The 26,614-nt window shown below is 37.6% G+C and overlaps 1 protein-coding gene across 2 annotated transcripts in view; it reads left to right on the top strand.

Annotated features, from left to right (window-relative positions):
- The first annotated feature begins 248 nt into the window (after window positions 1-248).
- Polr1B (RNA polymerase I subunit Rpl135) overlaps window positions 249-26,614 on the top strand; it is a 197,328-nt gene continuing 170,962 nt past the window's right edge. Inside the window, exons 1-3 of one of the 2 annotated variants that reach the window (XM_068225688.1) lie at window positions 249-432; window positions 14,895-15,032; window positions 26,061-26,255. In XM_068225688.1, coding sequence (XP_068081789.1) covers window positions 340-432; window positions 14,895-15,032; window positions 26,061-26,255 — 426 coding nt within the window. In that variant the 5' untranslated portion in view covers window positions 249-339. Of the gene's footprint in view, window positions 433-14,894; window positions 15,033-17,831; window positions 17,933-26,060; window positions 26,256-26,614 lie in introns of those variants that run through there. The other variant, XM_068225689.1, reaches the window with a different exon arrangement.

The following is a 26,614-nucleotide window of genomic DNA, read 5'->3' as shown; positions in this document are numbered from 1 at the left end:
TCAGCCATATTCAATCGTTTTTACGATGTGGCCTCTTTAAGTCCAAAGCAAGGTAGGTTTTCATGAGGTCTCTCCATCTGGGACGGTCTTGAGCGATGTTCTGCCAATTGATCCCAGTAATCTTTCGGATGTCTTTATCCCATCTGTCCGGTGGTCTTCCCCTTGGTCGACTGTTACGATAGTTTAAACTATCGACTAATTCGATAGTTATCAGTCGATAGTGCCCATATCTACGCGGGACACTTATTCTCTTTGCGGGACACCATGTGGGTGAAGATCAGCTGTCTTTATTAAATAAATTTGTTGATTTTCGTTAAAGATCCTATTAATGATTTAAGGATGGTAGTCAGCACGATAGAAGGGGAAGCCCGTGAACCTTCTCTGAAAAATTTAACGAAAGATTTTGGGAAACCACGAAGTAAACAGAATGAGGTTAGTATTTGTATAGGTTATAAAATATTTTTGTTATTGGCCTACTGACACGTCCTGTGAAGCACAGTAGTGAGCATTAGCATATCAAGAAATATCCGAAAGGACTGCGTTTCACAGTGACGCTTGATTTGGCTGTGTGCTTTTAATGGTGCGAATAGCATATTTTCTTCTCCAACTAGGATACTTCGAAAAAACTTTGGGATAACCTACGATTGCCTTCTATGCCTCAATTACACCGTTAAGTGAGGGCTACGTGTGTTCATATTAATATGTATAATTTTGTAGCATATTAAATGTGCTCTCATACTATCACGAAATACACACATAGTTTAGTAAAAGAGAAACAAACTTGCTACAGAAACGTAGTTATCTGAATGTGATTGCAACCATTAATATTTGTTGCATGGAGCTTGTTTAGAAATGGTTTATCATTCTTAATGTTGTCGTAAAATTCACTACAGCTAAGACTAATGTTGATGTTTAATTTACAGATTGGTAGGCCCTTCATGTGTAGAGCTAACTGGAACGGCTGCCCTAGGTTTTAAAGAGACTGGTCTAGAAATCGATTTTAATAATGTATTAAGGTGCGCTCGAAAGAGCATGACTTAACCTAGTAAAACCATTTACAAATTAGCAATTTTTTATATTCTCAGTTCATAACTTTTAGAGTATTCCCTACTATATTCGTTAGTTGATTTCACCCTTTTCGGACATTGCGTTATATGATATAAACTGCACTTTTGATCACAGAGGGAACGAACGCACTCATTGTTTGGTTTATCAAAGATGGTATTCCTGCAAATACAGTGGTGAAAGCTCTTGACCTTCTTTAGTCCAGTTTCTGCCATATATAGCGCTTGCACTATAGAACGCCTCTTCTATCTCTTCTCTCTTCGCCTCTCTCTGTCCTTGAAGCTTCTGGCTTGATCTAGTAGCTGGCAAAAAGTGTTTTAATCGTATGTCTTCTATGAAGGTGGTTTCCCTCATAAGAACATAAACTAGCCTAGAATCTGTTTTAAAACACGTATCGCAGTTAGCATCTTCAAAGGAAAATTGCTAACAATAATAAGACTGCGAGATGCCTGAATTTAGTCCTGTAGGAGTTCTTTTGCTTACCCGTAGATTTACCGACACGAGGGTGACGTATTTGACCACCTTGAAATACCACTGGACTGAGCCAGGATCGAACCTGCCAATTTGGGGTGAGAAGGCCTGTGCCTTTTCCTATGGGAATCAACATCTACATCATCTGATGGCCAAGCAGGCATCAGTTTTTGGTAAAGAGACAAAGTCTCTCATAGTGCATTGGCACTGCCGGTGGCTCCAAGTAGCCTACGCAGTGGCCTCCACGGTATGCACTAGCAGGTGTCTTGGAAGGTGTGTTAGGTACCAAATGATGAGCCCAACCTAGCACACGAGGGCAAAACGCTGGCAACCAGGAATGAGCTAGCTGCAAAATTTATAATGTCCAATAATGGACCATTTATATTGCTATTATAAATTTATTTAAACCTAGGAATTTCATTTTTGTCCGTATTGAACTGAGAAAGGATGATAGGAAAAACTTAAAACGGTCCACCTTTTCAATACAAAAATGTTATATTTATTTATAACATGTATTTGCACTTGGAACTAGTTTTGACGCTGTGTTTGCGTCATCATCAGCCAAAATGTGGGAAATAGGCAAGATGTAGGCATTTATATTACACAAGGCGTAACATTAAACAATACACATCTTACAAGGAGATAAAAACAGGGACGAATATAGAAACAAATGAATCGTTGAGAAAACAAAAGTTATACATATTAAAAATAACCTTAACCACACATCTTGCAGTGCGAAAGTGTTCTTCTTGAATGATTCCTGAATATAAAAACACACGCGCACACATTTCTGAAGAGCCAGCAGGCAGGACAAAGTAAAGTGACACCTTAAGAGTTCTTCTGAGAAGAGTTCATCATTTTTTCTATGTTCCGACTAACTAATGAAGTCTCCCTTCAGTTCCTGATAAACATACACAACAGGAAATTCTCCTTCACTCTCAACAATAGCTCTAAAGACCAACGGTAAAATTTTTATTTTAAATATTGTGCAGAGACGTGAAAGCATGATTTTGAACATGATATAACTCCTTCTTATAACCCAGTTTTTTATACAAGGTGTTGCATTAAATAACACACATCTTACGAGGAGATAAAAACAGGGATGAATGTAGAAACACATGCATCGTTGAGAAAGCAAGTTATACATATTAAAAATAAGCTTAACCACATAACTTGCAGTGCGAAAATATTTGCCTTGAATGATTTCTGAATACAAAACGCGCGCGCACACACTTCTAAAGAGCCAGCAGGCAGGAAAAAGTAAGGTGAAAACTTAAGAGTTCTTCTGAGAAGAGTTCATCATTCTTTCTATGATCTGACTAACTAATGAAGTCTCCCTTGAGTTCCTGATAAACATACACAACAGGAAATTAAACAATACACATCTTACAAGGAGATAAAAACAGGGAAAGTTATACATATTAAAAATAACCTTAACCACACATCTTGTAGTGCGAAAATATTCGTCTTGAGTGATTCATGAATGCAAAACACGCGCACACATTTCTGAAGAGCCAGCAGGCAGGAAAAAGTAATGTGAAACCTTCAAAGGTGGTTAAATGAAGAAGTTATATCATGTTCAAGATCATGCTTCCACATCTCTGCACAGTATTTAAAATACAATTTACCGTTGGTCTTTTATAGCTATTGTTGAGAGTTAAGGAGAATTTCCTGTTGTGTATGTTTATCAGGAACTCAAGGGAGACTTCATTAATTAGTCGGAACATAGAAAGAATGATGAACTCTTCTCAGAAGAACTCTTAAGGTTTCACCTTACTTTTTCCTATCTGCTGGCTCTTTAGAAATGTGTGCGCGTGCGTCTTGTATTCAGGAATCATTCAAGGCAAATATTTTCGCACTGCAAGTTGTGTGGTTAAACTTATTTTTAATATGTATAATTTTGGCTTTCTCAACGATGCATTTGTTTCTACATTCGTCCCTGCCTTTATCTCCTCGTAAGATGTGTATTGTTTAATGTAACACCTTGTGTAAAAAATTGGGTTAAATGAAGGAGTTATATTATATTCAAGATCATGCTTTCACGTCTCTGCACAATATTTAAAATGAAATTTACCGTGGTCTTTATAGCTATTGTTGAGAGTGAAGGAGGTTTTCCTGTTGTGTATGTTTATCAGGAACTCAAGGGAGACTTCATTAGTTAGTTGGAACACAGAAAAAATGATGAACTCTTCTCAGAAGAACTCTTAAGGTTTCACATTACTTTTTCCTGCCTGCTGGCTCTTCAGAAATGTGTGCGCGTGTGTTTTGTATTCATGAATCGCTCAAGACGAATATTTTCGCACTACAAGATGTGTGGTTAAGGTTATTTTTAATATGTATAACTTTCCCTGTTTTAATCTCCTTGTAAGATGTGTATTGTTTAATTTCCTGTTGTGTATGTTTATCAGGAACTCAAGGGAGACTTCATTAGTTAGTCAGATCATAGAAAGAATGATGAACTCTTCTCAGAAGAACTCTTAAGGTTTCACCTTACTTTTTCCTGCCTGCTGGCTCTTTAGAAGTGTGTGCGCGCGCGTTTTGTATTCAGGAATCATTCAAGGCAAATATTTTCGCACTGCAAGTTATGTGGTTAAGCTTATTTTTAATATGTATAACTTGCTTTCTCAACAATGCATGTGTTTCTACATTCATCCCTGTTTTTATCTCCTCGTAAGATGTGTGTTATTTAATGCAACACCTTGTATAAAAAACTGGGTTATATTATACCCTTCAGGGCACATTAATACTGCAGGATGATACCTACCTGCTCTTCTGTTCTTGCATACGGGCACCAGCTCAGCTACAGTCGGCAGAAATGGTCGATAATTTGGGTTCTTATGACGAGAGGATCATGGGGAACTCATATACTACATTAAACTACGAAATGAGGAACACTTTCGCTGTGATCAGAATTTTGAGCATAAGTTTGTATTCACAACACAAGTTAATTACAAGGATTGCACCTGTAGTGCCAAAATAAGTGCGCCAAAGGCTCACATCTACAAACTAAAAGGAAGACAAAGAAAATACAATCTGGATGATGACGTAATGCTGAAGTTTGTCGATCTGTGAACCAGGAAAGAACGGATGTGTCCCCACATGGAGACCACATCCCTATGCCTGCGACATAAAATGATATAATGGTAGAATTAAGGATACCCGCAGAGATTACCGCTATTATGAAGTTTCCTCCCATACCGGGATATTTATATACACAAAAATTAGCAGCACAATAAGTAATAAAAATACAGATAACCTACTCTAGCGCCCTCAATCTCCTATTTACACGGACGTGAACCCACGTCCACCAGGCATAACTTTGTGTCAACAGATGGACTCTTACAATAATTATATCGTGCGAGATAACTTAAGGGTAAATATGCGACCATAAGAAATGCAGAAACAACAACAAAATAAAGGAAAGGAGATAAACGTTCGAATGAATGAGGTAACAGTGTCCCCAGAAAACATCTCTGTTGCAAAGGAAAGATGACCTTCGCGCGGGCTACACTAAGATGGCTGTGCTACCCCCAGAGTGCGGGCCGAGCATTGACCTGCTTCGTCTAGCCATGAGGGACTCGCCCTAAGCAAAAAATTTGTAAACACACCGACAGGCTGTGACCCAGTATCACGGTACTCGAGCTCCCAGAGCTAACTTCACACAGGGGCTTTTATTTATCTACGCTTGACAAAGCAAAATAGCCACAAAAATAAGTGAGGAAATACATCTTACACTATGTATCCGATTTCACTGACAAACAAGCACGGGCCCCAATTATAACATCAAAAGTCTACGATCGTACTACACCCCGATAAATAAAATATCGTCAAATTTACGACGAGGTCACAGTCACCTAAGGTCTGTGGTTCAAGCCCTGTCTGGCAGAGTCGCACAGAGTCCAATAATACTAATGTCTCCACCAGCGTTACAGATCACGTTCATCTAAGTAGCATAAATAGAGCCATGCCTATAATCGAAATACGATTAGCATGCACCCCTAACATCACGCAGATATGTCTGCCCTTCCCTTGTAATATAATGGGAATTACACATAGTGATCCTAATCCCATAAGTAAAATGTATTTAACGACCGACCCAAATGAAAATATCCGGTCTATCGTACTCAAACAAATACGTATCACTAGGCACACTACCTCTTGCCGCGATAACAAAATTACCTCATTGTCTGCTTCACATGAAGATGAAAATTAAACAAATCTAACTACTCTTACTCTCAGATATATCAAACAATCTTAATATGCAGCCTGATGGGCCAGAATCAAATCCTGTATTAATATTTACACGTTTAATTCTACTATCTCTGCGTGACACCTTAACTCTACCATATGTCTAGTAATTCATGGTCCACTCATCTCATTTTTGATCGATCTCCTCCTCTCTCCCTCCGGGTAGGCTAGCATGATTTAGCCCATCACGGTAGAAGTCTCAGCCAGGTTCGATTGTTGGAGTCCGGTCTTCCTGCTTCGCTGGTTCATGGTGCTGTCTTCTTCTTGAGGGATGCCTCGTTCAAGGTAGCGTCTTCGAAGCCACGTTCTGAAGTTCTTGCAGCTTACTCCCCTCGGAATATCTCGCCTTCTTACTACAATGAAATATTCACTATAAACACTACGCCACATTCTGGACATTTATTTAGGTTGAACTAGCACACAGCGCTAACACTTTGCAGTACACACTCCTCGTCCTCCATTCTCATATAACTGCATACTCGCTAACTTGTGTACTGTGCCATAAACTATTTTCTGCTCTATAGACTATCCACTCGGTTATTGTGTTTTTATGCCCGCTTAACTTGGATTCAACAGTCTATCAGAGGATAAATATAGACCTCCTTAGCCTATTGTCCACACTTCCTCGGCACCTCGGGAGCTTCGCCCCTACCGCTATTTATCCGAGTCTACAAGTATGGCTTTCTATTGTTACTGATACCATTAAGCACACGCGATCTCATTGATAGGTATCTGAACATCGCGCCACTTACAAATCCACCACCTGTAACTCCGTAAGTCTCCTATCCACTGGATCAAAGTTATCGCACTGTAATAATTACACGCTGTCTTTGTTCTGAACAAAAGGTTTCTGGCGCAATCTAGGCAGACGTGCGACGCGTGCCGGCAGCAATATGATAGTCAACTGGATGATCTCCCCCCATATCACTCAGCTTTTATATGAGGCAACACACCAAAGAACGCCAGGGAAAGTCCCGAGAAACAACTTGAGTCTGGAATGTGGCCACTACAGAGCTTCCCACGGTGGTTCTGCTTGGTACATATTTATTGATCTAATCATATGTTAATAAACCTAAAGGTATCTACAGCTTCGTAAAATTCTAGCAATCATTTCCATCTTTTTATTTACCTGAGAAACCTTCAATTACGGGAATTACGACCCAATTTCCGTAATGTGGTGGGCCTGTCTGCTCCCGCTAAAAATCTCTGTTAAGATGGTAGGTCTCTCCCCCAGACAAAATCCCATCTCTCTTTCTCTCTTCCTCACATATTCTTTCTTCGTCACACATGACCACGCCTTGCCTCGGGAAATCACCTTCTCGCTTCCCGCGCTCTGTATAGCATCACGCCCTCACAAGCGGCGTCCTACTGCAAAATTTTTACTGCATTAAATATCCATACTCGCAGTCAGACATAATGGTACAATATGAAGGAGTTATATCATGTTCAAAATCATGCTTTCACGTCTCTGCACAATATTTAAAATAAAAATTTTACCGTTGGTCTTTAGAGCTATTGTTGAGAGTGAAGGAGAATTTCCTGTTGTGTATGTTTATCAGGAACTGAAGGGAGACTTCATTAGTTAGTCGGAACATAGAAAAAATGATGAACTCTTCTCAGAAGAACTCTTAAGGTGTCACTTTACTTTGTCCTGCCTGCTGGCTCTTCAGAAATGTGTGCGCGTGTGTTTTTATATTCAGGAATCATTCAAGAAGAACACTTTCGCACTGCAAGATGTGTGGTTAAGGTTATTTTTAATATGTATAACTTTTGTTTTCTCAACGATTCATTTGTTTCTATATTCGTCCCTGTTTTTATCTCCTTGTAAGATGTGTATTGTTTAATGTTACGCCTTGTGTAATATAACTGCCTACATCTTGCCTATTTCCCACATTTTGGCTGATGACGCAAACACAGCGTCGAAACTAGTTCCAAGTGCAAATACATGTTATAAATAAATATAACATTTTTGTATTGAAAAGGTGGACCGTTTTAAGTTTTTCCTATCATCCATTATAAATTTACTCACTCGGGACAAATATTTTAGATTCCCTACGGGAATCAACATCTATATCATCTGATGGCCAAGCAGACATCAATTTTTGGTAAAGAGACAAAGTCTTTCATAGTGCATTGGCACTGCCGGTGGCTCCAAGTAGCCTACGCAGTGGTATATCACCATCATACCTTCCATATTACCTGACAAATACGTCCGCTATCCCCTTATCAATGCAGTAGAGATGATCGAAAGAGTGCTGAAAGAAATTTTACAGATTCCTATAGAAATGCCCAACTCAATGGCACCAATATAATTCGTCTGTTATTGGACATTATAAATTTTCCAGCTAATTCATCAACATCTATATCACCTGATGGTCAAGCAGGCATCATTTTTTTTTTTTTTTTTGATAATGAGACAAAGTCTCTCATAGTGCATTGGCACTGCTGGTGGCTCCAAGTAGCATACGCTGTGGCCTCTACAGTATGCACTAGCCATGCGTCTTGGTAGGTGTGCTATTTACCAACTGATGAGCTGAACTTAGCACGCTGGGGCAAAACGCTGGCTACCAGGAGTGAATTAGCTAAAAAATTTATAATGTCCAATAACAGACCAACTATATTGGTATTATAAATTTGCTAATTCGGGACAAATATTTCAGGTTCTCTATGGGAATCAACATCTATATTATCAACTCAATGGTGTACACCCATTGTAAATATGAAGGTCTTGGCTCATTCAGAGCCGAATGGGAAGCTATTCTTGCACAGTGCGCATTGAGGTCTCTAAAAAAATTCTGCAAACCTATATGTCACTAACTCATGCAATTTGGATGAGAAAAATTACGTTTGTATCAGTTGAAATGAATAAGATCTTTTAATTTTAAATACTTTGAACAGATGCTTGTTAACTTAGGATTGAGCTCACTGAGATGAGTATCAACCATAGTAAACTATCTCATAAAGGTAAGGGTGTTATTCTTTATAAAGACTACACTCCTGCTAATAATTGAATCACCGGGCGAGTTGGCCGTGCAGTTAGGAGCGCGCAGCTGTGAGCTTGCATTTGGGAGATAGTGGGTTTGAACCCCACTGTCGGCAGGTCTGAAGATGGTTTTCCGTGGTTTCCCATTTTCACACCAGGCAAATACTGGGGCTGTACCTTAATTAAGGCCATGGCCGCTTCCTTCCCATTCCTAGGCCTTTCCTGTCGCATCGTCGCCATAAGACATATCCGTGCCGGTGCGACGTGAAGCAAAATAGCAATAATTGAATCTGGCATCATGATAGATTATCTTGCTTCGAATGGAAGGATGCCCTCAAAATAACGTGTAATGTTGCTGCAGTCCGTGCTGTGCTGAGAGAAGCCTGGATGGTAATCACTGTTGACATTGCCACATTGTGATCAAAGCCCTTCCACAAGTTCTTGGCTTTTGCCCGCAAGGTGAAACTCTTTGAAATGCCAGTCACCACACCGTTTGTCACATGCTAGCTGACTCTTTACAAAGGAGAAGATATAACCCCTCATGAGAAAGTTTCTGTAATCACTATGCAAGGGAGCACGAGGCGAATAAACATCATAGCCTTTAATGCTGACTCAAAAAACTGGCTACATACTGGATCCTACTGTGAGGTTTTGACGTAAGTTCAGACCAGCAACAGGAGGCTATCAGCGAACCTACAGTGCCCAAGCATAAGTGCAACCTTGAACATATTGAGATGATTGGATTGATGGTGGGTGCTTGTGGAATGATTCTCATCCTTTATGTAAAGATCTGCAAAATGCCAGGCATCCCAAAATATACAGTCAAAGAAATTGAATCTTGGCAGTTAAGGATTTTGTTACAATTTTACATAATCACTTACTGTATATGATGTAATATTGTCTTATTGTTCTTGATCTCTTCTACTATATTCCTATCTTGTATCACTACTTGTCTAACCATTTATTATTTGTCTTTTTATGCTTTCTCCTTGTGATAACGTTGATAATTTTCAGGAAAATAAAATAAAACATGGATGTATAATTTCAACAGGTGCATTAAAAAATGTACCTGAAAATGCATCAAGGTTATCCACCAAAATAATCTCAATTCTTGAAATCATTTAACATTTCTACCCATTTCTCTTCACTTTTTAATTTATTGGTTTTCCAGTTATGTATATTTAATGTAAACAGTACAACAGTTTCACTCATTTTGCTGATGAATTTTTTTTTTAAAATCAGCTGCAGGCGAAGTTGTTAAATTAGCTTAACTGAGGCTGCAGACATTTCACCATTCCATTTCTGCTGACATATTTATTTTATGACTAATTAATTTCAAACTTGGGTCAATTTAAATAATAATAGTAACAATAATAATAGGGATAGCGCACAAATATGCGTAGTAGTTTTTTTTTTTTTAGATCAATGTTCCTTACAGAACTGTGTAAGTCTTTTCTCACACTTCATGACATGATATCTGTCACATTGTTTGTCACATAACCTGCATATACACTGAATGTCTGGTTGATGAAAACTCGTTTCTACACACTTTGTGGTAAAAACGCTTCACTGAGAATCTGGTCACCGCATATTGCAAGTTGTATAATGCCTGCATCTATACCCGTGAGGTCATTGCGTCCCTGCAGAAGAAGTCGCCCCAAGTTTCCTTCTGCTTTTCACTCAGAATGTTCATTATTTCTTCATGTTCTGGTGTAGACTGGAGAAGCAGCTGGAGTCTCAATTCCTCGATGAATGGGAGCTCTCTCGTTAAGGAATAGGCTAGGCATGAAGGCATGAATTTTGGCAGACAGGAGAAAAAAAAAAAAAGGGACAATTTATAAACTGGCTGAGACACCAAGACAGTCCCAGTTAAACCAAGACATTTGGTAAGCCTAAGCACATTTCAAAATGCGGGGTGGTGTGTGCCTGGTTGCTCAGTTTTATTTTGTTTCAGTTGGTAGTTATATTTTTGATTTTTATTTCCGGAACAGATGGAGTCATAATGTAGGCTGTGATTAGGTATGAAACTAATGGTTTGTTTTAAATTAGGCCTACCACCATCTATGTATCTGTATGTGTGGATGTAGTAAATTGCTCTATTTCTGTTTTATATATATATATTTAAAATACTCTATGTATTGCACTGAGCCCACCTTATGACCATGATTGTTAAGGTGTCAAGTCGGTATGGTCTGACACCACAGCTGGTTTGAGTCCTGTTGGTCGAAAAAAATTCATTGATGGTTATCAGAACGTTGGCCAGCAGGATAGGAGAGGTGGTGGTACGCTATTTCCTATCACTAGATTGCATGCCAAATTTCTCTGCAGTGTTCATGTGGAATGAGGGAATACAGCGCTGTTGATGGTGATTTGTCGGATGGAGACATTAAGCCTTGAGCAGACGTCTTGGTGTTATTCGACAGGAGTAGGCTAAGTGCTGGACCCCTTTCTCCCTTCCTACTATCATCTATCACGTTATTCATTTCATCTCGTTAAACCAAACAAGTGGCTGTGTGGTTTGGGTCCTGTAGCTGTCAGCCTGCATTCGGGAGATAGTGGGTTCGAACCCCACTGTTGGTAGCCCTGAAAATACAGGGTCTTTCACTCAAACTGGGGCTGGCCGGTCGGCCGGCGCAGTGCAGCGGGTAGACGGGCGAGCTGAAGGTCCGACGAGCACATGGTAACTCGCTGAGCTTGGGGGCGGGAGAGCGCCCATATGAATCGCATGTAGATAATAAGCACACATAATAACACATAATCAAAGTAAAATCATTTCTCACCTTGTCACAGAAGATGTTGAAAATGTCCTCCACCTGCATCTACACATTTCTGGCTTCATCTAAGGAAATTTTCGTTCATACGCATTAATTCATCTACTGAGATAGCGTCAATTTCTCTCGTGATATTTTGAGTTCATCTAGGGTGTGAAAATAGGACTGTTGGTGGGAGTAACTCCAGACAGGATAATAGGGCTTATAGTTTTTGAAACCACAGTCACTGGGCAGAGATGCAGGAATGACATTCTCGTACCATTTTATAACAATTAACAGACAATCAATGCCAGTCTGGATATTTCCAGCAAGACTCGGCAACCTCACATGCGGCTAACGAGTCATTAAGTGTAATTGTGGAGATTTTTGACAACAGAGTAATTAGTAAACCATTGTGACCCGCTAGATCGCGGGATCTTACGGTTTGAGATTTTTATTTATGGGAAAAATTGAAAAATAATCTTTATGCAAAAATCCCTCGCACTGTAGATTAACTCAAAATATCACGAGAGAAATTGAGGCTATCTCGGTAGATGAACTAATGCGTATGAATGAAAATTTCCTTAGATGTAGCCAGAAATGTGTAGATGCAGGTGGAGGACAGTTTCAACATCTTCTGTGACAAGGTGAGAAAGTATTTTACTTTGATTATGCGTTATTAATTTGCTTGTTATTTACATGTGATTCATATGGGCGCTTTCCCGGCTCCAAGCTCAGCGAGTTGCCATGTGCTCGTCTGAGCAGCTCGCCCATCTACCCGCTGTGTTGCGCCAGCCGTCCCCACTTTGAGTGGAAGACTCTGTAGTTTTCCGTGGTTTCCGATTTTCACAGCAGGCAAATGCTGGGGCTGTACCTTAATTAAGACCATGGGCGCTCCCTTCCAACTCCTAGCTCTTTCCTGCCCCATCGCCGCAATAAGACCTATCTGTGTTGGTGTGATGTAAAGCAGATTTTAAATAAATAAAAAATAATCTTGTCAGCATTTGGTCGTAAAAACTCACTTCGAAGATTCATCTCACTTCATATCTGACCTCATAGAGAAACAGGTCAAGGGTTGGACATATATACTCCATTTATTGTACCAAGCATGTACTACATGCATATTCTCTCTCTTGTATGCAGGCACACACATTCACTTACTCCCTCCCTTCCTGATACTGATCTATTACAGTATCATAATAATACTGTTTATTTACGTATTTATAATCTTCTTCCCTACAACACTTTTGAAATCTGCAGAGGAAGTAGGGCAGCCGGGATGTTGGGATGGGACAGGAGCTTTATTTTGGGTGGGAGATTATTCCTAAGTTGAGTAGAATGATTTTACGACTGTGAGAGGTGTGCAGGAGAAGGTTATACATGAGCCCAGGTGGGACAAAAGGGGATTGAAAGTCGAGGGAGAGAGTTGAACAATACCAGTGAAAGACTTTTGTTGGAAACAGAGGTCTATTTCTTATGTATTTGTTGAATGAATCAACGACTTCCTGCAATTACGGGTTGCCACAATGGACAAAGTAAAGCATATCAGGATATGGAATGTTTAATCATATATGGAAATATAGCAGTAATATGGATTCTTTAAAGTATGGAGATCCAAAGAAATGAGATCTTAGGATGTGTACAGATCCATGTATGGTGGTGGTAACTTTTTCTTTTCAATGCTTTTCATAGGCAGCTTGAACTTCCAGAATTCTATGAACAAGGCAGGTATTGTGCCACGACCACCCACCATTAGGCCGATAAGTACTGTTTACACGTTATAATTCTCATATTTTTGTCCGTATTGAAGTGTACATTAAAGTCAAACAAATATTAATGTTTATTTTATTCCACCTATGCAATACATGAAAAGTGATTTTAATTAAGAATTAAATCTTATGAAGAAAATTATAGGGACATGTTTCGCCCTTTATTTAAGGGCATCTTCAGCCTTAATCTGAAACCTGAAAGATAATAAATGAGGATCCTGATTGTTCTTAATTAAAATTTTTTTAAAAGATATATTACAAATGATAAAAGTGACGATGATGTAGGTATAACAGTCGAAAAGATAAATAAAATTACATACAGCGTTTTTTCTTTAAATCAATTTTACGTTAACCAATTTAACTTCATAATTAATAAAGAGATTTTAAACCAAATTTCCCTTTCGACTCTATATAAGAAGCTACAGTCGCACCTTCCAGCTAATATTAACACAGCTGCTTACCATTGAGCACTCTTCCTCACTCATACGTGCTTTAAGAAGACTGCAGACTTATCTCTTCACATGAGATTAACAACGAACTAACAACTTTAAATTTTATTATGAAGCCCACTTGGAACGATGAGAAATACTTTCCTTCGTTGTTATTCTAAAGATCAAACTGTTTAAGCTCTAATTTGATTTCTAATGCCCTCAACCAATACAGGGCGCCGCTTAACAAGATTCAATGCAGCAATTTGTGTTCTTATAGAACTAGTAATATGCAACTTGTTACCACATTTTTAGGCAAGGACGTTCAAAAAAGTATATAAATTACGACTGTTTGTAAGGCTTTATTATAAGAACATCTTAACTACTGTCATCCCTCTCGCTCATCTTTTGACGCATATACCTACATCATCCTCACTTTTATAATTTGTGATTTATGTTAAAAAAAAACTACAATTAAGAACAATCAGGATTCTGATTTATTATCTTTCAGGTTTGAGATTAAACCTGAAGATGCTTGTAAATAAAGAGCAAAACATGTCCTTATAATTTTTTTCATAAGATTTAATTCTTAATTAAAATCGCTCTTCATGTATTGAATAGGTGGAATAAAATAAACATTAATATTTCTTTGACTTTAAGTGCTGTTTAGGAAGAGAAAAACAGAAGTGAGAAATATTTACTTGTATTCAGTGCTTTTATGGGATTACTCATTGAAAATTCTTGCTTTGAATATAATGCTGTTTATAACTACCCTTGAAGGATAATTGTAGACTGTAACTGGCTTTAGAGTTGGGAAAATCACCAGGAATGTTTAAATGTTCACGGGACTTTGTATGATACCGACAGCAATCTGATGTGCAATAAATATAGTATTGGCTAGGCATGAGATACAGAAAGTGAGATAAGATTGTGAATGCTTCAAGATGTGGCAGTTGTCAGAAACTCAAAAATGTTGGTTACCCATAAGTAATTATACCTTTTACACAACTTATTTTTAGATGTACACGCTATGGGAAACAGATCCTTTATATTCCTCTCTGTTACGTTACTTCAAATACCTTACTTGACATGTTTTATACATTTTATGAATTATTCAAAGATTTTGTGAACCATTCGTCCTCAATTTCATGCTTGTAATACTTGCCCTTTTATGTTTCAGTTCTTGCAGACACTTGGTGTTCCACATATTGAGTCTTTCAACTATGCAATGAAAGAAGGCTTGCCTTTGGCAGTTGCAGACCTTGATCCTGTGGAGTTTTCAATTCCTAATGGAGATGTTATTACTTTAAGAATTCAAGTATGTAGTAGGATTTTGTAAAAGGTACTTTACAGGTAAAAATAGGGAATAAATTTCATCATTGCAGAAAGTAGATTAAAGAACTCTTATCTTGTATTGTGGGAGAGGGAAGTGTTCACTTCTAATGCTGTGGACCAACTGATTCACCCCTAGTGCTATATTTACTGTCAAACCGTCTAGAGTCAATTGTGATGTAGACTTTATTATTGCACACCTTTATTGTTATTCGATTGTCTGTGAGCCACCCACTGCCGGCTATCAACGACTGATGTGACTTCAAATGCAAAGAGGAGAAGAATTCCACCTAATCAATACTTGTTTATTATTATTAAAAATACAGGACTGGTTTTGACCCTAGCGGCTCATCCTCAGCTGAACACACAACGCATCGTGCAATTGCAAACATTACCATGTCTAAAAAGGAATATCATGTGACGATAACATGTCAGGCTGTACTCATGAGTAGGAAGGAAATCAAGTATATGTTATCATTTATCCATGTGACATGCGTGCATGCACATCTGTGAGAAGTGAATATTCTTGGACTTAAAACTAACTTATAAGTTATCATGTCTTAAAAATGAGTTAAAATTTCCTTATAAGAAAAAAACCTTTGTAAATCAGCAGTTATATGAGACTCACCTCAGGGCTGCTGCCTTTCTTACTAAAACGCAGTGGAACATTTTTCAAGACTCGGTTCAGAATAAATTAGATAACTTTCTTCCTGCTAAACAGAAAGTATTGGATAAAAAACTAGAAATGCTAAAGAAAGAATCATTTTCAAGCAAACCAGTATAGGCCTACATTACTTGCATAATTAATACACCATTTTTACTAAAACTATAAGCAAAAAATCCATCTCTGAAAATTATTCACGTAATTCTGACATACAAGAAATTTATTTACATAGAAAGGGAAAAAACAAATGCCATTCTTCTCCAGAATGCATTTTTCCGCAGCCTGTAGTTTTGCTTCTTCCAGTTTTCGTAGAGTCCAGGTTTCAGTACTGTACATTAACACATTGCAAACGAAGGTCTTAAGGAATGACTTTCTTGTCTTCAAACTGTTTTGCATTCATTTAGTTCTTCTTGTTCCACAGTTGTTGTTTCACTACCATAATCTTTTTCTTGGTTTCTGGTAGGCATTTATTATCAGAGTTAATTACACTTCCCCCGTAGCATAATTCCGTGATTTGGTCGATGGTTGTAGCTTGAGTTGGTTGTTTTTCCCTGTCGACCACCATGAATTTTGTCTTCCATGTATCTGTTATTTATTCTTAGCCCAAATTCCCCTAAAGATTTGTGAAAAACTCTGGCATTCTATTCATTTCACCTTCAAAGTTGGCTAAAATCTCAATATCGTTTGCAAAGTGGACGCTGTGGACGAGTTTACCATTGAATTTTAGATCTTTTGTTTTCTCTTTCATTTTAGTTACTGCACCTTCGATGTAGAGGTTAAACAGATACAGTAGAACCTCGATAATTCAAAATCGATTAATTCAGACTTGGATAAACTCAGAGAAATAGTTGAAATCTTGATATTGCTGTTGTTAGGAATATTCCTAAAAATGATATTATGCTCCAGTGAATTATTACACTCTAAATACCTATGATCAATAATTGTCCTAGAACTGGTTAACCAGAATCGTGCTGTGCTGGTGTTAGACAGAGCAGATTGAACCTCCCGCTGTGTTCTTAAAGAGTGTGCCTATTAGCTCCCCAGCCAGACATGTACTAACAGTAGCTGTTGTGGAAGGGGGTGTGTGTGTGTGTGTGTGTATGTGAGAGAGAGAGAGAAAGGAGTGACGGCTTGACACATGAACTGATCGGCTGCCCCTCCCTACTTCTTTCTCTGTGGTGCTTAAATCAGCAAACTTTGACATCACAAAACAGGTAAAATAAAAACTGGTTAGGACATTTTTGTGGGGACCGAAAAAAAATAACGTCCTAAAGAGGGAACGTGCTAAACAATGAAAAACAATTACGCTGTTTAATTTAAGGTTAAGTTTGAACGTAAAAATAATTACGATGAAATCAAAGAAACCAGTTTGTACATTTATAATTAATGAAATAATACTTTTTAAGAACACCAACACAGCAAAACATCAAGGAAAAACATTTTAAAGACTGGAACTAACGCTTACAATTATGTTTAAAGTTATCGTAGGAATGGCAAACATCTGGGCTATTTACACACATTTCATGTGTGGATTAGCATCCGCTTTCTCAATAAACATTAATTTTTTATTATTTGTAAAATGTCTAGCTTTCTTCTTCTCTATAACTGAATGTCTTGCAAACCACTATGCGTAAGTACAGTAGGCCTAATTTTTGTACATTGTTACACAGTTAACTTCTCTCTCTCTCTCCCCCTCTCTCTCTCTCTTTCTCGCTCGCTCTCTGTAGTCATCAGCTGTGAGGCTGGTTGGCAGCAGCTCTCCATTCTTCAAGTTCCAGTTCGTAGTAGAAAACCAGATGACTTTCTAAACTCTTTTAAAGTGTTCTACTACAATAAGAACAAACACAACAAGCAGTAATAAAAAACGTTTTAATATGTGTATGAGTGTTAAAAGCATTTTATGATTTTAACTATGTATTCTGTAAAAGTGAATGTTGATAGATGCTAGTAGAATATGAGGAGTTTTGTTTTATGATGTATTAATCACTGATAAAGGGAGTGGTGTCTCCCAAAACATGTATGAGTCAAAGTAATTGTGTAACTTACAAATTTCATATATTGACAGGGCAGACCCAACTATCACCTGTAATATTCTATAGGACTACTTGATATGAGAACTGGAAAACATTCAAAGGAAAGCAGCACGGTTTGTTCTGGGTGATTTCCAACAAAGGAGTAGTGTTGCGAAAATGTTGCAAACTTTGGGCTGGGATGACTTGGAAGTAAGGAGATGTGCAACTATGTAGTATGTAGGTTTTCAATACATTGTATGCTTTTTATTGATTTACATAAATAATGTTACATCATTTCTATGTCTTAAGCTGGACATGTTTCGCTTATATTTTTTAGGCATCTTCAGCCGCTGTTCCTAACATAACAGCAGGCAGTCCTATTTTAATTAATTTTAAGCCCCGCAAGGCAATGAAGAAGAAAAATAGTGAGACAACTGACTGCATCAATAACATCTCATGAAACCACAGCTGAATTTTTATACCAAAAACAAACATTACAAAAATGTGACAAGTCAGTGAAGTTTTTGTAGGTTGCCCACATGTGGGTTATAGACTGAGCAATTCACGCCAGCCCAACGTCTTTATAAGTAAAACTGGATTGAACTAGTCTTCTTCTTCTTTTATGACTGCGTAGGATCACTTTAGTCAGTCCATCGTTCAGGTCTCTTTGAAGGGATTGTTCGGGTTTTCCGGTCCTCCCAGTACTTCTTCAGACGCTCCGATCTACGTGCCCTTTCCTCAGTTGAAAATATGCGTGTTGTTGGTTTGTTTCGTGTAAGGGTAAAGCGGAGGTTTGTATTCTTGAGTTTTGTATTCAATTTTAAGTAGGACTATTAGGCAGTATCATATGGCCGATAAAGTAGGCATGAGGCAGTTTTTAAAAAGTGATCAGTGGGAAACGATAAATAAGAATGTAAACAGACTCTGGGATGGGTTTAAAGAAATTGTTGAAGAATGTGAAAACAGGTTTGTACCTTTAAAGGCGGTAAGGAATGATAAAAACCCACCTTATTATAATAGAGACATAAAGAGACTAAGAAGGGGGTGCAGATTGGAAAGAAATAATTAGAAATGGCTGTGGAAGTAAGGAGAAATTGAAGGACCTTACTAGGAAATTGAATCTAGCGAAGAAGGCAGCTAAGGATAACATGATGGCAAGCATAACTGGCAGTCATACAAATTTTAGTGAAAAATGGAAGGGTATGTATAAGTACTTTAAGGCAGAAACAGGTTCCAAAAAGGACATTCCAGTAATAATTAATGAACAAGGGGAGTATGTATGTGAGGATATTCAAAAGGCAGAAGTATTCGGTCAGCAGTATGTAAAGATTGTTGGTTACAAGTATAATGTCCAGATAGAGGAGGTGACTAATACTAAAGAAGTATTAAAATTTACATATGATAACAATGATATTTACAATAACATACAAAAGTTGAAAACTAGAAAAGCAGCTGGAATTGATAAGATTTCTGGGGATATGCTAAAGACCATGGGTTGGGATATAGTACCATATCTGAAGTACTTATTTGATTATTGTTTGGTTGAAGGAGCTATACCAAATGAATGGAGACTTGCTATAAACCTGAAAATCACAGGCCAGTAAGTTTGACATGCGTTGCACGTAAGCTTTGGGAAGGCATTCTTTCTGATTATATTAGACTTGTTTGCAAAATTAACAACTGATTCGATAGAAGGCAGTTCGGTTTTAGGAAAGGTTATTCCACTGAAGGTCAACTTGTAGGATGCCAGCAAGGTTGTAACTTTTTTTTTTTTTTTTAATGATAATAATAAATAAAATCATGAATAAAAATATATAAATAAAATTACTCAAAAACTTAATAAAATTAATAAGCATAATTAACCGAAATGTCCGTAGTATGAGCGCCAGAGTTCACCAGAATGGATCCCTCGAATTTAGATAAGAGCATGATAAACTTTATATCCCAGGGCGTGTACATAATGCTGCGTACTGGTACATCTGCTGCAGGCCTTACCTAACCTCCTGAAAACGACTAATTAGGTAGGAACTGCACCTAGGTTCATCAATAACACGTTCTAAAATAGCTAACTATATTCTTAACAAATTCCGTGCATGAGCACCTCATCAACGTACAACATTATACATATAATACACACATAAAATATTGCTGGAAGACTCCATATTTACAACAACAACAAAAATAATGAAAATCGTGGGAAAACGAAAGCGAGAACTATGTTACCATTTGTAAATAGTCCGATGAACAATGTACATGTATGAAGATAAATACCCTTCACTGTCTCTGTATCAATTCGACTTACCGATTCTCATAATCGGCAGTTATCACATCACACAGATACTGTACCTTGTACTACTGTGTTCACATATTTTAACACTTGTTGTAAAGATATATACACACGTCTGTCGATCCTCAACATATAAATTTATGGAAAGTCTGAGATAGCTTTCACCAACATATAATGCTAGGCCGCCACAAGTACTACAATACTTAATGCGCAAGCACTCTCCACAATCAGCCACTTTCCACAAACATAACAAGACTACGCTCCACGAACGTTTGAAGTCCAGTCCATTGCAGCCGTGTCACTCCAGTACCGTGTATCAGCACCACTTCCTTCCCGTACAGTGCGTCAGTTGTCGTTCCTTCATACAGTGTTACTGCTTGTAGTTGTAGTAGTTCTTCTCGTTCCTTTACAATCACTCTCACAATGTCTCTTACAATGTTCCTTACAATGTTTTATACAATCTCCCACAATCTCCCGGTTGCCGCCGTATCATCAACCTTTATAGACATCAACATCCCCCTCCTGTCAGATGATACGTCTGGATTGGTGCATGCCAGCCAATCATGAGTGAACCTCTTGTCAAGACATGCCCTGAACTTCTCCTTTCTCCCAAGAGATAAACAAACACTCGGGAGTTTTACATGAATCACCAAACTTTCCCTGGTACAACAACAAGCTCATCTCATCAGGCTGGGATATATACATGACTCGTGGAAATACCCGACACAAGTACATCACAACAGACACTGGGGTAGCCATATGACTCATTCAAATTACCAGAGTTATTAAAGCAATGTTTTCCCACTCGTGCAAAACAAATTACTCATACCTACATATGTGGATATCTTCCAGCTTATAAATATAAATAGCAAAATATACAAATGAAATACTGATAATAATAATAATAATAATAATAAATCGAATACTGACAATAATATCTCTACCTTCTACATATAATTCGGGGGTGTGATATATGTACTATCACAAGGTATAGCAGATATCTTAGATTCAGGAGGTCAAATGGACTGTATCGTGATTGACTTGTCTAAAGCATTTGATAGGGTGGATCATAGGAGACTACTGGCAAAAATGAGTGCAATTGGATGAGACAAAAGAGTGACTGAATGGGTTGCTATATTTCTAGAAAATAATGGATTCTTTTAAGGTTTTAAAAGACCCATTAATAAGAGTACAACGGAATTTAAATTCCTTAATTAAGAAATCAACATTTTTTTAATGAAGAGGACCAGCAGAAACTCATCAACATGAATCCTAACATACCATTAGTGAGAGCCTTACCTAAAGTACACAGAAAAGATATCCCTATCCGACCTATTATTAATTGTCGTAATAGTCCAACTTATAAGGTACCGAAATACATCCATAAATTTCTAAAAAAAACACAACGTTTTTAATAATAAACTATCCTTGAAGAACTCGGTCAACTTTTGCGATTCTTAAACAAGTTTACCTTGAAACCCAATCAAGTAATGTGCTCATTCGACGTAGTCAATATGTATACTAATATTCCAGTGAAAGAAACTGTTGAAATTATTTACAGTAACATTTCCAAACACAGTGGTCTTAGTAAATTGGAAGTGAACGAGTTTATGAAGATACTAGAGTTCGTATTGAACAACTTTTTTTCGTTTAACGGTAAAATTTTCCAACAAAGTGGACTGGCAATGGGAGACTTTATATCTGATATCATGGTTGACGTATTCATGGACACGATCGAACACATGAAGATAAAGGATAAAATCAGAGGCATAGATTTATGGTTAAGATATATAGACGACACATTCGTTGTCATTGATAAAGACATCACTAATAGTACTGAGATACTGGAAAGTTCAAACAGGATTGACCCCGACGTAAAATTTACAAAGGAGGACGAGTCTAATAAATCATCAAATTTATTGGACATAACGGTCACAAGATTAAAAAAATTTGAATTCCAAATATACAGGAAACCAACACATGCTCCAATAACCATAAACAACTCGTCATTACACCCCATTTCACGAAAGCAGGTATCCTTCTATAGTTTGGTTTATAGAGCTTTGAGAATTCCACTCTCCCTAATAAATTAAAGACAGATTTAAACTACATAAAGAATCTAGCAAAATTAAATGGATTTAAAGTTGAGATGGTCAGTCATCTAGTTAATAAAATTAGAAATAAGCTGTCTACAAATCTGACACTAGACAGAATTAAAAAACAAGACAAATATGCTGCATTTACGGATAATAACCTGACGATTCACCAAATTACGAATACGTTCAAGAAACACGGTATGAACATAGCCTTTAGAACATCTAATACGAACCAAAGTGTATTTTTAATCATGGTAAAATTAATCAGGGAAACCATTGTTACTCGAGATCAAGAGTTTATAGATTGACATGCTCAGAATGCGGGTTTTCATATATTGGACAAACTGGAAGAAGCTTTTCTACGAGGTACATGGAGTATTTTAACGCAGAAAAACATAATAAATACTTGGCAATGAGTATATACATGAAAGAGACAGGACGCCATTTTACTTCAGTAGAAAAAGATTTGACAATAATTAGGAGTTTTTTTTTTTTTTGCTAGGGGCTTTACGTCGCACCGACACAGATAGGTCTTATGGCGACGATATAATTAGGAGTATGGAAAAAGGTAAGCTTTTGAACGAACCAGAAAGCCTATATATATTTTTGGATCAGAATTATAAGGATAAAAATCTCAATGATGTTGCAGAAGTCCTTTACATGAATTAACATCCAAGTTATTAAATACTGTTCAATCAGGTCAGAAAGGAATCCAACAGATGTTTAAGTTGTTAAATATGAAGGCTTCTACACCTCCTCCAAACATTCTATACCTCACAACTTTGCGTAATACAACTTGCTACCTACATTTGTAAACAAGTTGATCAGCATTTTTCAAGTGGATCCCACATTTGACTCCTGCGTCCTGTCTGTTATGTTTTGTGTTTTCACAATTCATCCTCTGGGCACTCTATTTTAATACACACATTTCTGGATACACCACGACACACAAGTTGCATTTCAATTCCGTTTTTCCGTAAGATTGATGTTCACCTTGTTGCTGTTTTATAGATAAACATTTACTACTGTTCTTGAGACGAAGATTCAATATTAGTTTCAGACACAAGGTTTTGAATTGACAATGTGTTAATTTTAATTATGTTATCACTTTTATAAGAAGGGCTTTGATGTTTTTTTAGATGTAATGTAAGTGGTTTTTAGACTATTGTAATTTTAATATTGACTGTTGACTTTTTAATATGTTCACGACTGTTCAAGAACATCATTTTAAGATTAATTAAGGCTGAAGAGGCTCATTAAGTGAGTGAAACATGTCCCTTAGAGAAATTAATTGTATGAAATTTTATTATTATTGCTGTGAATAAGTGGTATGTTCTGAGCTGTCAGTGGAGAAATGGCGTGGAATGACATTAGTAGAGGAATAAGTTCGAGTGGCGTCTTTAAAAGTAGGAAAGATCACAATATGAAGGTAATGTTGGAATTCAAGAGGACAAATTGGGGCAAATATTCATTTGTAGGAAGGGGAGTTAGGGATTGGAATAACTTACCAAAAGAAATGTTCAGTAAATTTCCAATGTCATTGAAATCATTTAGGAAAAGGCTAGGAAAACAACAGATAGGGAATCTGCCACCTTGGTGACTGCCCTAAATGCAGATCAGTATTGATTGATTGATTGATCTGATCTTATTTGTGATGTCTTCTGTTGTAAGGCCTATTTCCTTCAGATCCTCTCTTACTTCTCTGATCCATTGAACTAGTATATAATTGAATTTTTTAAAGTGTAACAATCGTGTCAAGGATGTTTTTATAAGATGTACAATATGAGTAAGCATAACTGTTTAGACAGAGCAATTCGTGGTAGCCTAACTATTTTAAGTATTCTATCGTAAACAAAGCCTAGGATTCTAGCAAACAATTTTGATCTTAGATATTAGGAACAGAAAGGTATATGTTGTTCGGTACGGACCTAATGATGAGATTAATAACTTGTAATATGTGGTATGTTTCGAGCTGTCAGTGGTGAGTTAGCGTGGAATGACGTAAGTAGAAGAATAAGCTTGAGTGGAGCTTTTAAAAGTAGGAAAGTTCATAATGTGAAGATAAAGTTGGAATTCAAGAGGACAGATTAGGGCAAATATTCATTTATGAGACAAGGAGTAAGGGATTTATGATACAAAAGATAGAGTGGGAAATGAATTTGATAGGATGAAAGGTGGGCTAAATGAGAGAATTGAAACTAAGGTGGTTTGGACTTGTAAAGAGGAGGGAGGAGAATAGAATTCCAAGACAGATGCTGGAGGCAAAGTGCGAGAGCCAGAGGAAGACCTAGAACAAGAATGATTGAATCGGTGAAGAGAGGCATAAGGAGACGAAATTTAGACTGGGACAAGATCGTGGAAGAGGAATGGTGGAAGGAAAGAGGAAGATGGAGAAGTGCCATAGACACCCCCGATCCGGCAGGAGCTGGATAAGGGGAAATGAGGTCCGACTCGTTGGCTGAACGGTCAGCGTACTGGCCTTCGGTTCAGGGGGTCCCGGGTTCAATTTCCAGCCGGGTCGGGGTATTTAACCTTAATTGGTTAATTCCTACGGTACGGGGGCTGGGTGTATGTGTTGTCTTCATCATAATTTCATCCTCAGGTCGCCTACGGGCGTCAAATAGAAAGACTTGCACCTGGCGAGCCGAACCCATCCTGGGCACTAAAAGCCATATGACACTTCAGCTGAAATGATGATGATGATGAGTAAAGAATGATAAATTATCAAGGAAAATTTGATAAATTTTCGAGTTCATTGAAAATATTTAAGAAAGAGCTTGGTAAACAATTGATAGGGAATCTGCCACCTGGGCAACAGCCCTAAATACAGATGATTGATTGATTGATTGATTGATTGATTGATTGATTGATTGATTGATTGATTGATTGATTGATTGATTGATTGATTGATTGATTGTATATAACTTATCAAGTTTGTGTTACTCTCTTTGTTAATAGTTGCATGTATTGATTTGTCACCCTATTAACCATAATTGCTTGTGCAAAATTATTGATATATGAACCTCAACAAGTACAGAGTCTTTATGTATGCTTGGCAGGGACTTTATTGCTCGAACTTGGCCACCGATGACAGGTCGCTACCGGCCGCTGGCGTGCACGGTTTCCGGCACTTCTGCAGTTGCTGAGAGCTGAGCTCCGAGATAGTAGGGTGTTCAATGAAACTACTGTGTACTCCGTGTCGTATTGTATAGTGTTTTATTGTGATTGTGTATAGTGCTCTAATGTATGTGAAATATTTGTTATGTGAACGTGTATATCTGCACAATACTTACATAAAGTGCAGAAAATTGTGCGCTAGGACAAGACAAAAGTTTCTAGCGAAATTTCCAGGGAGACCCATTCCTGTCAATGGGACAAATAAAACAACTGGCCAAGAGATTCAAACCTACAGGTTCAGTAAACAATAAAAATAGACGTAAGGGTCTGAAGCGTGCTTGGTACGAGGATCATAAGTTAAAATCTGTGGCCCCCTCGTAGCCCAAATTTAACGGCATGTGATTTTTATTTGTGGGGAATGTTAAAAAATGCAGTTTATGGGAACAACCCTCACACACTAGATAAACTTAAAGAAAGACAATATAAGAGTTGCAATTGCATCCATCAGTGCTGAAGAACTTGATAGAGTAACCGAAAACACTAGGAGATGCCGATTATTTTGGCAGCGCATGGGGAACATTTTCAGAATAAACTGTAGAAATGGTGAGTAAAATGCATGATAATGATTTTGAACACCATATTCTGCCATACATACGCACGCGTGGTAGCCAGCAACTGAACCGTCACTGGCGGCCAAGGTCGAGCGAGAAAGTCCCTACCAAGCATAAATGAAGACCCTGTATTTAAGATCTCAGTTACCAGAAAAAGAAATAAAGTACTGTACATCATACTTCAGATATAAATTCTTAAGTATGTTAATGCTGACATTTTGTTTTAGGATGCATGTTTACTGCCAAGCAGTGTGCCTTCTGGAACAATCGGAGTTAAAAATAAGAAGATTTATCCATCAGAATGTCGACAGCGTGGTGGTTCATACAAGGGTCGGTTTGTTGCACAGGTCTCTTGGTCGGTTAATGGTTCCAAACCTGCATTTGTGGAGAAGGACTTTGGAGAGATACCTATAATGGTAAAGGTAAGTCAAGAAAAGCTCATTTTAAAATTCCTAATGTAAGCGTAAGGTCAAAAATGCTATAGTTTTCCTTCACCAAGGCAGCCTCAGTTTGAATGCTGATCAATCCTCGTGGGATTTTTGAAATGGAAAATCACATCCCCTTGGTTTGGATTCCACGTAAAGTTGGGTGTCGTTGCTAAGATCACAATGTTAACAGTTACGTAAAACTACCAGCTTACTTATTTTCAATAATTTTCCTTCAATAAATAAAGTATGACTGAAAAAAATGTTAATAGAATTATTTTACAAATGGCTGTTTTTTTAAATGCAATAAGTGTAATAATTAGGACTGTTCATACATTGACATTACGCAGAGGTGC

Source organism: Anabrus simplex, chromosome 1 (genome assembly GCF_040414725.1).
Source record: "Anabrus simplex isolate iqAnaSimp1 chromosome 1, ASM4041472v1, whole genome shotgun sequence".
Classification (NCBI taxonomy): domain Eukaryota; kingdom Metazoa; phylum Arthropoda; class Insecta; order Orthoptera; family Tettigoniidae; genus Anabrus; species Anabrus simplex.
The sequence above is the reverse complement of the archived record's forward strand: the minus strand, read 5'-3'. Positions and strand labels throughout refer to the sequence as shown.